The sequence below is a fragment of the Aristolochia californica genome, unplaced genomic scaffold (assembly GCF_029961685.1).
Source record: "Aristolochia californica isolate CCGP_79_NKW_82.1479 unplaced genomic scaffold, dmAriCali1.0.hap1 SCAF_2, whole genome shotgun sequence".
In the NCBI taxonomy this organism is placed as follows: Eukaryota; Viridiplantae; Streptophyta; class Magnoliopsida; order Piperales; family Aristolochiaceae; genus Aristolochia; species Aristolochia californica.
In genome coordinates this window covers 410179-424649 of record NW_027181881.1, presented here as the reverse complement: position 1 = coordinate 424649, position 14471 = coordinate 410179, and the positions used below count along the sequence as shown (strand labels likewise).

The 14471-nt window shown below is 37.8% G+C and overlaps 2 protein-coding genes and 1 pseudogene across 5 annotated transcripts; 2 read left to right on the top strand and 1 right to left on the bottom strand.

The window, feature by feature from the left end:
• Window positions 1-2709: 2709 nt before the first annotated feature.
• LOC137957114 (guanosine deaminase-like) lies at window positions 2710-5800 on the bottom strand. The gene is made up of 5 exons (XM_068804832.1): window positions 5573-5800; window positions 4550-4609; window positions 3995-4185; window positions 3176-3280; window positions 2710-3085 (listed from the first exon to the last, which is right to left on the bottom strand). Exons 1-5 carry the CDS (start codon window positions 5586-5588, stop codon window positions 2897-2899), a joined length of 561 nt encoding a protein of 186 aa, XP_068660933.1. The 5' UTR covers window positions 5589-5800; the 3' UTR covers window positions 2710-2896.
• Window positions 5801-10542: 4742 nt separating this feature from the next.
• Window positions 10543-12471, top strand: LOC137957039 (uncharacterized). 4 transcript variants are annotated; one of them, XR_011113304.1, is made up of 5 exons: window positions 10543-10844; window positions 10959-11009; window positions 11105-11238; window positions 11986-12156; window positions 12345-12357. XR_011113304.1 is itself a non-coding variant. In XM_068804740.1 (4 exons), exons 1-4 carry the CDS (start codon window positions 10563-10565, stop codon window positions 12002-12004), a joined length of 486 nt encoding a protein of 161 aa, XP_068660841.1. In that variant the 5' UTR covers window positions 10543-10562; the 3' UTR covers window positions 12005-12471. The 4 variants fall into 4 exon arrangements, 3 of the variants coding, with proteins under 3 accessions (XP_068660841.1, XP_068660840.1, XP_068660839.1); XM_068804740.1 differs by having other exon boundaries at window positions 11986-12471; XM_068804739.1 differs by lacking the exons at window positions 11986-12156; window positions 12345-12357 and adding an exon at window positions 11325-11959 and having other exon boundaries at window positions 10959-10985.
• A 1016-nt stretch (window positions 12472-13487) lies between these two features.
• LOC137956273 (uncharacterized) lies at window positions 13488-14028 on the top strand (annotated as a pseudogene).
• Window positions 14029-14471: the final 443 nt, after the last annotated feature.

The window sequence follows — 14471 nt, the reverse complement described above, 5'->3', positions numbered from 1 at the left end:
GAAAGAGGTCAAATTTTCTCATCTTAAACTTTTTGGTTGTCTTTCTTATATTCTTGTTGATTCTGATGCTCGTAGTAAACTTGAGGCCAAGTCAAGAAAATGTTATTTTATTGGCTATGGAGACGAGGCATTTGGTTATCGTTTCTGGGATGATCAGGGTCAAAAGATTATAAGAAGCAAGAATGTGATTTTCAATGAGAAGATTGTGTACAAGGACAAGTCCAGTACAATTGCTGAATCAGCTCCTCAAGAGTCTGAGTTTGTGAGATTGGATGACCTACCAGAGGCCACAGTGCAGTGCAAAGATGCGAGTGACGGGAAGAGTGGGTCCAGTGCACCCACTCCTATTATTACTCAGTCAGATCCAGAGCTGACCACTCCTGTAGCTGTAGTTCGCAGGTCAGTTAGGACTATTCGGCCTCCACAACATTTCTCACCTATTTTGAATTATATTCTGCTGACAGATGGTGGAGAACCGCAGAGTTATGAAGAAACCTTGCAAGATGAAAATTTTAGCAAGTGGGAGTTGGCAATGAAGGAAGAGATGGATTCCTTGTTAGAAAATCAGACATGGGAGTTGACTGAACTTCCACCAGGGAAAAAGGCATTGCACAACAAGTGGGTGTACCGGGTGAAAACTGAGCATGATGGCAGTAAGAGGTACAAGGCTAGACTTGTTGTAAAGGGCTTTCAGCAGAAGCAGGGTATTGATTTCTCTGAGATTTTCTCTCCTGTGGTGAAGATCACAACCATCAGGTTAGTACTGTCCATGGTTGCTACTGAAGATTTATTTCTTGAACAGTTAGATATGAAAACAACTTTTCTTCATGGAGACCTTGAAGAAAACATCTACATGCACCAACCTGAGGGGTTTGCAGTATAGGGAAAGGAAAGTTCAGTTCGCAGACTGAAGAAGAGCTTGTATGGCCTGAAGCAAGCTCCTAGACAGTGGTACAAGAAATTTGACAGCTTTATGTCCAGTGCAGGTTACATCAGATGTCAGGCAGATCACTGTTGCTATGTTAGGTACTTTGACAATTCTTACATCATTCTGTTACTGTATGTGGATGACATGCTTATTGCAGGGGCTAGTATTGATGAGATCAATAATCTGAAGAAGCAGATGTCAGAGCACTTTGCAATGAAGGATTTGGGAATTGCGAAGCAAATCCTTGGTATGAGAATTGTCAGGGACAGAGTCAGAGGCACGTTGAGACTCTCGCAGGCTGAGTATGTGAAAATGGTACTCAGCAAGTTCAATATGGATAAGGCCAAACCAGTTGGCACACCCTTGGGCAGTCACTTCAGACTCAGCAAGGATCAGTCACCTAAGTCAGAGGAGGAACTAGATTACATGAGTAAGGTTCCTTATGCCTCAGCTATTGGTTCACTTATGTATGATATGGTTTGCACTAGACCGGATATTGCCCATGCAGTGGGAGTTGTGAGTAGATACATGAGTAACCCAAGAAAACAACATTGGAAAGTTGTGAAGTGGATTATGAGGTACTTAAAAGGCTCCTCAGATACGTGCTTGTGTTTCTCAGGAAAGAGCTTAGAGGTGAGGGGCTATGTTGATGCTGATCTAGCTGGAGATATTGATAGCAGGAAAAGTACAACAGGGTTTGTTTACACTCTGGGTGGTACTGCAGTTTCATGGGGTTCAAATCTACAGAAAACAGTTTCTTTGTCTACCACAGAAGCTGAGTATATTGCAGTATCAGAAGCTGCAAAGGAGATGATCTGGCTACAGGGCTTCTTGGAGGAATTGGGCAAGAAAAATCAGAAGGGGACTCTCTACAGCGATAGTCAGAGTGCCATATTCCTTGCCAAAAACCCAACACTTCATTCCAGGACAGAGCACATTTAGATCAGGTATCATTTTATACAATCATTGTTAGATGATGGACAGTTGGTACTTGAGAAAATTTGTGGAAGTAAGAACCCTGTTGATATATTGACAAAGGGTGTTACACTTGATAAACTGAAGTTGTGCGCAACTCCAGTTGGTCTTCTAGCATGAAGACAAGAGCAGTGAGCTGCAGAGGTAGGAGATATCATGTTTGAGGAAGAGGGTGATATAGTGGGTGTACCAGTCTCCAAGTGGGAGAATTGTTGAGCACGGTGGAGTCTGGTCCATACGTGTGAGCAGAACATGAAGGGGATTCACGATTTTAATTTGCCCTTTGGCGTAAGCTACAATCAAAGGAAAATTAAAATTTCCCTTGGTTTGATTTGAACTTTTCTTTTTCTCTTCGTAGTGTGTCTTCGGGAAACAGAGAGCGGAAGAGAAAGGGCTTTTGACGCTGTTGTTGGAAATATAGCAACGCGGTACTCAGGTTGCCGCCGGAAGAGCGAGGTTGTCGCCGGAAGAGCGAGGTCGTCGCCGAAGGAGCAAGGTCATCACTGTTCCTGTCCAGAAACAACAGCTTTGTTTGGTCAACGCTGCAGAGAAGGGTCTCTGCTAGTCGACGCTGCAGAGAAGGGTCTCTGCTAGCTGTGTAAAGGGTGAAAAAAGATACTGGTCCCACTTGTATTGTGATTCCTCTGATTGAAGAAATAAAAATCCTCTGCAGCTCCCGTGGACGTAGGCATTTTGCCGAACCACGTAAAATTTGTGTCGTGTGATTACCTGTCTCTTTATTGTCATTGTTTTGTCGTAACACTTACAAGTTCTGAAAATTGGAGAATAATATTGAACCTCTAAACTTGGATTTCTGTCAACCTAACCATTCATAAATGTCAAGGATTGAAGTATTAAATTGTTAATAATCTGAATGATGTGCAGCGAAACAAATGAGCGGTAGCAGTAAATCTGTATACAATAATTCACTTATTGGAAGCACAATTGGTTTACCCGCACCAGGGTGTATCTAATCAGCCGATTTCAAAGATGTCAATACATCCGGAACTTCTCTTTTGTCTTCTCAAAGACTTGTTCAGCAATCACAGCGCCATTACCATCAACTCTTTTGATTTCCAAGTGAGACTTTTGGTAATGCCCAGTCCCCCTCAACGCATCAGCAATGAAATTATCAAAACCGATGGCAATTGCTGCCTCAGCTTGGGCTCCGTAAACTAGCCGCTGCAACATTGAATAGAAAAAGAAAGAATCAACAACCCACTTTAATGGACCTTTGACTTTGAAAGCGAAAAAAAGGGATAAGGAACACACCTTAATTCGAGAAAGATGAATAGCACCAAAACACATCGGACAAGGCTCACAGGATGCATATATTTCACAGTCAGAGAGCTCGATCTTCTTCAGTTTCTTGCACGCCTGATCAACATGAAGAGCATCAAGTTACCCAACTAGGACTCAATGTCATACTGTCAATTTCATTAATTTTCTTGCAACTTTCAGAAGAGTCCCATAACACCAAAGAGTACATTTTCTTGCAGCACAAAATTTTGAAAAGTCAACATAAACAACAATAAAGAAGTAGCAGGACTTCATGGAAAACTCAGAATGGCAAGTAACAATTATTCTAAACTTTCCAAAAAGAAGGGAAGGGAGTATGCATTAAAACACAAGTAAAACAACGAAAGAGGAAAACTGATGCAAAAACAAGGAAAGAAGATAGAAAACAGAAGGCTTGTCTGAAGACTGCTTGCATAAGGGACTGAACAAACTGCTCTATTTCATTTGAAAGTCTATATTTAGGTCCAATCTTTCTCACCCTTGCTGAAGTTGGGAGCAATTGCTCAATGGCAAGAACAATCAAGAAAGGCTAACATAACAATAATCCACTTTCTTCAACAACTTTCCACATAAAAATTCAGAATGATTTACTCCAACAATGTTCATGCTCTTCATATTCATCCTTGATTTACACAGAAATGCATGAGAATTCATCAGAAAGGAAGTCGAACTAATTCATTCAAATTAAGTCTTCTAGAAATTGAAACACAATATAAACATTTCAAAAAAACAACAAGGAAGTAAAATAAATGAGATGCATCACATCTAATTGACCATATCTGGTTTTCTAACCTCTCTTATTGCAGTAACCTCAGCATGAGCAGTAGGATCTGTATTATTCAAAACCATGTTGTGACAGCTCACAACTATTTCATTGTTACGAATAACAACTGCACCAAATGGACCTCCATCCCCACAATCAACCCCTTTGTATGCTTCTTCAACAGCTTTTGATAAGAACTCATGATCACTGTCCTGAACAGCTGATTGACCAAAACCAAATCAAACATGAGATACTCACCAGAAAGTCAATTAATAGAATTAAAGAATGATTTGTTTGAAGCCATAAAAAAAATGGTGAGAAACACATATCTACAAATTTTGGGACATATAAATAGACAGAAACATTTTTTACCGCATCTTCAATTCACAAGATATAGTCCGCTCATTGAACAAAGATTAGCCCTCAGGTTGGGCCAACAAAAAGCATGGGAATAACATAAAAATAAACAATTTTGATCGTTGTGGGACCTTTCAAAATTGCTTCTGAATGAATTAAATAAGGCCAGTAAAAAAAGGGAGTAGGAACTATTAGAAATCAAAAAGAACTAATACAGCATTAGTTACCTTCGTGATGACCAGGAAAAGCAGAAGCTACTGAGGTGGTGCCATCTTTAGATTCCAGAACTGAAAAACAAGAAGGCACATTAACAGGACACAAGCATAAATTTTGGTTCGAATAATGACAACTAAACTGTGGATTCCAAAATAAAATTTATTTTTGCCAACTCATACGCAAAAAAAAAAAAAAAAAAAAAAAGAGAAAATTGATTAGAGTTGGCCTAGAACTCAGGTTCTCAACTATTTAGACAAAAAGTTAAATGTCACAATCAAATCATATTTTAACGAACGTACTATATTCACGAATCTATTTACTGTAGAAACAATGTATTTTAACTCTCCGCAATCATGTAGACCAACAAAAGGGCTGAAAAAAATGGCGGAAATGCTTTAAACTAGATGAACAACAACAAATGTAATAGCCTTGGTAGTGAACAGAAAAATGTTAAATTAATTTACTCCAAAATATAAATAGAGTCAAGGAGAATTGAAAATTAATCAACTTGGAGCTCAGAGCCGGGGTTTCAGAGGAACAGAGAGAAGCCAGCAAAAATGTCCTGTTTGGTTCTATTTCGTTTTTGGACATTTTAAAACGTAAATCGATCGATACTTTCCAGTCCTTTCACCAGTTCACTCGTCCTAAAACTCGTCGCTTCAAAAGCCGCGCCTCAACCAAATCATACAGAATGAAAAATGCATAAAAAAGAAACATCTCAAACAGATTTCTTAACAACATCCCCACGCAATCCGAGTCCACAGAATGTTCAGTCCGAAAACCACGAAAAAGAAGCAGAAACACAGCATCCGATCACAAGAACAACAAACAAACCAACTTAACTTATCTCCTTCAAAAAAATTTTATAAAAAAAGGAGCTAGTGCAACAACAGATTTAAGCCTTTCTACATGAAACTCACCGTAACAAACCTCTTCTAGCAATCACAATTCAAACGAAAGCCTACCGCAGCAAGTACAAAGTACAAACCATGCAACATCGAAACAATAAAAAAAATAAAAAATAAAAAAGTTACCACTAGCCTCTTCCATTCCAAACTCAGAAAGTACACAGAAACGTCAACTCAGAATCGGACACAAGATGAGCAGAGGAAGTGGTCGACACGCTGTTTCTCTCTCCGTAAAGTAAACGAAAGGAGAAGATGGCGAGATGACGATGTAGGATTCGAAAGCAGCGCGATCAGAAGAATAGAATCGAAAGACGATTCAGCGCTTAGTCGCGCAGGAGGAGAGAGGGGTGCCTCATTTGGAATCTTTTACTGGAGAGCCACAAGGACGACCCAAGGACACGAATTTATGAGAAAAAATGAAAAAAAAAGGGTCGGTGGGTGTTGTCCCGGGCCAATCATAACAGCGGTCAAATTCATTTATGCATCGATACAGAGATGAAAATGACTCGAATACCCTCGGTCGATCTAATCCGAGTGGCTGACTCGCTACGTGGAGGTTATATCGTTTTTTGACGATGGGACGTGGAGGATAAGGATTTTGGACGCCTGATACACGTTTTGCGTTCTAAACTTGCCTTCTGAATTCTGATGATGAACGTAAGCTCTAAAGGGCATTAAGTCAACATCTGAATCTTTTATATTTTTTTATCTATTTATTAATTTAAATAATAAAAATGTTAGTTTGATTTAGATATATATTAAATTAAATCTGATCTAATTATTTCTATTTTGATAAATTAAATAATAACCATCTAAGTTCTATTAAAGTGAAAACTAAATCTAATTATTGATTAAATCGGGTAAAAAAATCGAAGTTAGGCCATTGAGAATTGAGTCAAAGTTTATCTCAAACAAAGAAGAAGATCAGCTCAAGTTACAGGTCAACTACAAACCCGCAACTCAATGTGAAAGAGAGTCTCTCAGAGAAGCATTCCAAGGAATAGAATCATCGTTTATACGTCACTGTATTAAAAAAGGTAAGATATCTGAGGCCCCCTCGTTTATAAGTCTTCATCATGCGCTAGTAATATACCAAGTGAAGGATTCCTGAAGACGAAGTGACCATTCTTACTTAGTTCACCTTCACTCTGTTCTGCGCAATAAATTCATTCGTTCTGTACATAATATTACTTGCAGCTCTTCAGAGTGACTGTTTGCCATAGTTTACTGAGAAACACCTTTTCAAAATCAGGGGTGAGACGTCTGTAATCGCCCTCAGCTGGGATGAAATGATGAAAGAACAGAAAAGATGAACGGAGGGGCACCTATCATGGGCTTACCTTTGCCTCTCAGATGCTGATAACGCTTGCTTTCCTTCAACAGTTCAAGAAAAATCTAAACAATATTTCCTCTAAGTAAACAGGTAAACACGGTTACTGGAATCTAAACTGTGAGTATAAAACCATTGCAATGCAGGAAAAAACAGTTTTTCATGTTTCCATTTGTACTGATATTTGATAAATCCAAAAGTTGCGGTTCCTTTACTCAAATACGAGTTTCATATTATTTGAACTTAAGGTGACACACGCCCACTTACACCCAACCATGTGCATGAGCTACACAACTACCATATTTCTTGAAACACCAGGATTTCTCGCCTATGACTCCTTGGTAAGCAATCTCTTTTCCCGCTCCTGCTCCCTAATCCTCTTAAAAAATCGCTCCTGCATGCCCCATGAGAAAGAGTAAATAGCTGGTATCTATACAAACAAGAACATCACTCACAAGAGAAACACCTGCTAACTTTACCCGGATAAAAGATAAGTAATTTCCAGTCTTACTATAAGCACGGTTGAAGTGCAAGCAATACTAAACCTCATAGAAATGTAATAAATCTCCCCATCTCTTAGATATGTACGTGCTAGCATATTCTACAATTTGTACTAAAGTTACCAATTTGTGGGATTCAAATATGCCAACAATATATGAAATGTCTAAATCTGAGGTAGATCAGCAAATCCCGGACAGCTACCATAAGTTTTGCTATATAAGAGGAAAGACAAATCCTAAATGATACAATAACGGAACACATAATTGATAACTCCAAAGCATGATTTTTTTTTTCGAAATGGTACTCTAGAGTATGATTAACAACTTGAGTCCAAGAATATTACAGGAGATATCACACTCCCGAATTTTTTATTTTCCTATTTGAATATTGGTCATAATGTTACACCCATACACCCCAACTGCCCAAAGACTTAAACCCGAGAACACAATTAGGAAGCCCCTCCATGTAGAGATCAATCCTTGGCTCTGACAGGAAAACTAAATGGGTAACCAGTCAAAACAAAAGGAAAAAATTATCCACAGTGAGGCCTTGAAGGGAAATTAATATTAAAGAAAGGAATACCAGTCAGGCTAGAGTCTAGAACGAGTTTGAGTGATAATTAGGCCATGTTTGCTCTATTAAAAAAACACCACATGCTCCAGTCTGTGATCTCATTGGAGAACATTGTATCAATTTCCATGGAGGATTACTTGAACCTTGCAAGGGTTCAAGATAACAGGAGACTGTAATGGGTGAGCTACAAGAGAACTGGTATTTCCCAGAACATTGTGTCAATTTCCATAGAGGATTACTTGATCCTCATGTGGGTTTGAGAAGAAAGGAGATTTTAATCTGTGAGCAGAGTGAGGATGGTAATTTTTCAGCAGACGATATTCAGATTTTCCTGGATAGGTTAAAGAGATTGAAACATGACTCTATAACAAGTAACTTATCAAAATATAGAGCCAGATTTACTTAGGCCAGCCCAAAATATACATCCCAACAAAGCTCTACAACCTTAAATCAGGGAAGGGAAAGTTATAGCTGTTAAAATCAGGATGATTGCCTTAAATAATTAGGATAAGAAAAATCATAATATCAAGTATATTTGATGATTTGTTTGTAGAAGGCAAAATATTTTAAGCACTGATTATTAAACGCAAAAGCCTCTCAAATCCTTGGCCAGGAGCTTTCCTTTTCTTTCCATTTTATACAAATGCAATGAAGATATCAGTACTAATACTTACAGGAAAGTTCTAAACTAATAAATATCATAGAACATGGAGGCTACGGGGAAGCATGACTACATGATCCAGAACAATTATATGGGATAAACATGCCCATTCAGGAATTTTAATTCAATCAAGACTTTGGATTCACAAGAAGCATGACATACAAGTACTGCCGGCAAAAGTGTCTTGTTGAAACTAAGTTTTTCCAAAAGATGACTGTATTTAGATAATCATTTCTTGAACAAGTTAAAGTGTTTAATTAAAACAATTAGGACATCTAAATGAAAGTTACTACTTATTTCAGACTCTTAAAAACGGGTTGTGTTTTCTCAAAAGGATGCTTTTAATCTAGCTTTAAATCAAACTTATAATCACCTTATCTCCCCCAGTCAGTATATCATAAGCTTGAGTTTCTTATGCCAAATACAATGGCACACATCAGAAATGCCCACATGGATATAAATGGGATAAAGGTGCCAGGTTCCAGTCGGTCTCATTGCAGTGATACCCCAGTATAATGAGCTACATTTTTAAGGTTGCTTAGCAAAGGTCCGGACCACTAGAATCATTTCCATAAAAAATGATCTGTCTGATAAACTATTACTGAGACCAAACAAACAATTCTGTAATATTGGTATACTCTCTGAAAATGCAAATACAAAATACACCATAATTTGGATTATGAAAGAATATGTTTCATCAAAACTACTTGAAAAAAGCAATGACAGAATCGCATAAAGTGCTGCCAAATAAACCATAGCAAACATCATTAAACTTCAAATTAACAAGTCATCACTTAGTAGTGCTTACAAAAATTAATATGTCAGTTATTGTCATCAGTAACAGAAGAAAAGTTCTCTTTTTAGGTGAAAAAGCAATATAGCAAATAAGACTAGCTTATTAACTTACGTTACCACCCAGAAGAAAGTTGTAAACAAGGGTGCCTGTGACAAGAGTGCCCACAATAAGAGGGGGGGTGAACAAAAGACTCCATTTACGATAAATCATCTTGTCCAACTTAGAGTCTCGTCTGAAGCCTTCCTGGATCAGAAACAACAAAAGCAAATTAAACACACCGATAATAAAAAAACTTGACACATTATAGTACAGTAGCCAGAGAAGCAATCCTCTAACTAAAGTACGAAATATCTATTTGATTTCACAATTTCAAATGGCCCTGAAACATCTTTTTATTGCTTTTCTTTAATTAACAATAGGTCCTCAAGCTCTGATCATTGATATTCAATTTGAACGTAGTAAGACAACTACTTCACCAAAACAAGTGATTTCTCCTGTCCTCACTACGACAAGCATCTTCAATCAAGCAATAAAATTATCAAAAGTCCAACATACATGTTATTATCAAAATTGAATGCACCATACTATCTATTAACTAAAAAACAGTTTTTGATGCGCCATAGAAGTCACTGAAACACGGTCATTTTCGAGGGAATAACCCAGACTGCTCCATATCGACGTCAAATACGTTTGGAAGGAAACGAGAAATCAAATATTCAAATATAAGGCCACAACCGCCCGAAAACATTTAAAAGACCAAATTTTCAAACTATGCTAGCGGTTTTAGTGCCTGAAAGACCATATCATCGTCTGACAAGAAGATTCTTTCGACAAATTCAACCCAAACAGAGAAACTAAAAGATGATATCAAAAGGAAAGGAAACGAAACTAGAGCTAGAAGAAGCGCTAACGCGCGAGCTTTCAGTTGAGGGATTCACAAATAGACAGAAATAATAAACTAGAAATCAATCAAAATCGTTGCTATTCGAGCCAGATAGGCCTCACCTCTGTAGACTAGCAGGGACGATGAAAACTCTGACGCTGATCTGCCCTGATGGTTTGGGATTTCTCGCAAGTAAGCTTTCTGACACCCTGTAACCATACCTCGACACTTCTGAATTAAATAGGGCCCACCGAAAAATGGATAAAGATCGGATCGATGTAGATCTACGGCCCTTATGAGCCATTCGAAAATTTTACTTTTGTTACTTAAATTTTGACTCGTGCAACTCGGAAGTCCGTCCAACGAGTAAAGATGGCTCAGTCCTTCCTTCTTCCTCACCGTCACCTTGTTCTAAATCCGACCAACCTCCGTCGGATTCCGACGCCCGGCCTGAAAACCACCGTCGCCCTTGCTTCGTCAAGAGGAAGCAAAAAACCAGGACCCTTTTTCGCCTCTTCGGCCTCTTCTTCTCAATCTGTAGTTCTCGAACAATCTACTTCTGTAGCTCACCCGATGACTCAAATGGCGAAAAACATGGGCTTTCGTCCCAGTCCTGAGCTAGGGCTTCTTCTCGTGTCGTTCGTGATTACTTCTGTAATTCAGGATTTACTCTTTTTCTTTTCAAGTACTTGGGCAGATAGCCGAATGTCGTTTGAATTAATGGTCTCAGAATTCCTATGAGTTGGTGACATGAATTGTTTTTTGCAGGTTTTTGGAGCATTTTTGTCACTGGCTGTAATTTCTCTTCCAACTATGCTTGTAAATCCTTTCATTTATTCAATTGGAATCCATCTTTTTCTTTTCTAATGCAAGATATTTTTGGAATTTGGTTGTTGACTAGATAATCTTGACAGGCGTTAAGAAAGCTCGCTGTTGCAATGCAAAAACTCTCCAAGGTGGTAGCGGAAGAGGTGCCCGGCACCCTCTCTTCTCTCAAACTTTCGAGCCTGGAGATCAATGACTTGACTCAGCAACTGAGCAGTCTCAGGTAAGAGTTTGTTCCCTGATGTTTTCTGATCCATTCTCCAAATTACATACTGGAGTGTTTTCTTTTCTTCTATTGTGGATTCCAAGGCAAAGGATATCTGGAAAAAAGAATGGGATGACAGAGGATAGGAAGACAAAGAGAAAGTCGAATGGAGGAGGGAGGAACCCAATCATTAACTGATCCGTCTCTAAGATGATGGCTGTAAACAGTCATGAGGATTTTTTAATGTTTGTGAAACTTTAAACTTCAGATTGTTCTGAATGCAAATCTACACTTAGATTGTTCTAATTTACATCCTCTGTTGAGTCCCATTTCATGATTCATGTCTGTAAGTAGAATATCTGACCATTGGTGAACTTTGAAAGTCATTTGGTGTTATAATTGAGAAATATAATAGAGCTACTCATGAAAAATCCCGCCTAACACACAAAGAAATTCATTAAGATTTGAGGTCTGAAGATCTTTTAGACAGATATTGTTTCTGTGTTCCTTTAGTACGTTCTGAGAATGAAGACTATTGCTTTATGATGGCATATCATTCCTCTATATATGGATCCTGTGATTCTTTCTTCCCACATGAAACTTTTATTTTCCCAGAGTAAGTTAAGGTATTGTCTTTTTTTTTGTTCTTTTCTCCTTTTTTTTGCTCCAACTTATCCAAGCTGCATGGACAGACTTGAGGGTTCGTGTATGATTCAAACTAGAACATTTTTTTTTCTGTAGCATTGACAAACCCCTGCTTTGTAGGCTTTTTATCACGAGCTGAAGCTTAGATTCCATGAACTAATCGACATGCTGTTGGTTTTGGGTGGTTTAACCTTGCTTTGGTGGTATATTGCGGTTGATTCATTGCAAGAGATTACCCAGCACAAAGAGGGTAAATTGGTGCGAATTGTGGAAATACTACAAGCTAATCCTGTTAGTCATTTTACTCAAACTGTTCATATCAGCTGTGATATGATCTTTTCATTTTCTTATTTATCTAACAAAAAGAATGATTCAAACTGTATTTTCTCCATTCCAGAATTTGATTTCTCATTTTTTGCTGAAACAATCGAAGATAGCAGCTAATAATATCATGTAATGTTACACCCAATATGTCTCAGATTTTGACATGGGAGAGACATGTTGGAAAACCATGACACCCACCCTTGGCCAGCATGTGGGAAGCAGAATCCACCATTAAGAGGATTTTAGAGATCAGAGCTAATTATTTTTTTTTAAATTGCAATCCTTTTTGTTGCCACTTTATTCATATTATCTGCTAAGCAGCAAAAAACTAGAAGCGAATGTTCCTCTATACAGTTTAAATATGTTGATGCTAAATGTCTCTCATATTTGAAGTCTCTCCAGATTTACATATTTCTGATTTACTTGTCAATGATAGGCGTGCTTGAAAGCTTGGAGAAAAGCTTATCAATGATTTATAGCAGCCAATGTGAGAACTCAACGATCGAGTTGTCTAGAAATTATAAAGTGTCCATTGTTGATCAGAAGATGCTGTAGTTGTAATTATATAAGACTCATAAGAGTCAATGAACTCATCTTAGGAAACTTGGGGTGCTAATTATTAGCTGAATTTAGAACTAGAAAATGGATGGGATAATTTAATTTAAAACATATCAATGTTGTTAAAACTGAATTAACTATCAAACAGGTAAGATGTTGTTAAAACTGAATTAACTCTCTCTCGCTCGCTCGCTCACTTGTTTATTTTTATCTTGTCATTGGTGCACTGTTAGTATTATGTTTTGGAGTGTTGGAGATGTGATTTATGAGATTATGGGACATTAAATTTGTGGTTGGGTCTGCTTGGTTTTTTTTTTCTTCATATTTTTGGACTATACTCATTATATACAATTTTCATTTTCAAAATGGTAACTGTAATTCCTGTATGCGTACTTATTATGCTGTGCTTGAGAGGCTCTTTATGTGTGTTCGTAGATGTGTAAACGTGCACAATACCCATCCATGCAATTTTCTCTGCTGTGAATGGTGGTTGCAATGATTACTGTAGTTTTAGATGAGATGTGTTTTCCTTTGTTAACTTGTCTGATTTATTGTTGGTGATCTCTGTCTGCATATAGTTGTAGCTATGAGTAGAACACCTACAAATGTACCAGCCAAATGCAAAATCTTCTCCGATGCTCTCAGATATTGATTAAAAACTTTATAATTTAATTCATAGCAAAGGAAACCAAGGAATCTGGCTAGCTGATTTGAAATGAGAAACTAGAATGCAAGAAAACATGGTTAAGAAGTCCATAGCATCCCTTGAAGCAAAAAACCTCATAAAACATGTCACGAGTATTCAGGGCAAGACACGGAAATACTATATGGCTGTGGAATTTGAACCCTCGACCGAAATTGCAGGTGGCCCTGGTACACAGATGGACAACTTGATACGAATTTTATTGATATTGTCAAAACCTAGTGTTTGAATCATATTAAGAGACTTAGGATTGCTACCATTGAGATGGTATCAGATTCTATCCGCAAGTCTGGTGTCTTTAAGGTTGAATGTACTATTAGCCAAATTACTGAGGTTATTCAGGTTTCACTTTTGGATGGATGGATGGATGGGTCAAATAGTTGACAAGTAATGGGATGGGAGATTTTTCTTCAATTCCTTTGGGGAGGAAATGTTATCAAGCTTTGGAAGAGAAGGAGGTGGTTCGGGTTTTGTCATCAATTCCTTGTGATGTTTGTCCAGTCATTTATGAATGTAAGCCAGATGGTATTATTTCACCAAAAAATTGTGCTTATTACAAGAAATGGCTGGACTTCTAGATGTAGCAGATATCTTTGATGTTGAATGTAGGATATAGAAAAATTCAAATCAATGGATGTATTATTTCTAACAAAGTGCTTATGGCTTTCTCCCAACCTGGGAAAGCTTGAGTGGATGGATTGCAGAGTTTGTTGTTGATTTATCTTTGTTGGGGTAGAGCTTGAGAAGTTCACATGAAAATGGTCTTCATTAGCTTTCTAATCTCTTCAGTGTACATAGTATATTCATCAGCTACAAATGCTACAAAATATTTGTGTTGGTAACAATCAACTCTGCTTAATGAATGAAACCATATGGAGGTTTTTAACCCGAAGCTATAGAATCACACAGTAGAATGAGCTTGTTTTCATTTCTACTGTGTATTAACTTCTATTGATGCGAGTATTTTCTGTCTATTCTCTTTGCTAAGGTGTTCCAATGGCAAGTTCCAAATTTCCATTAT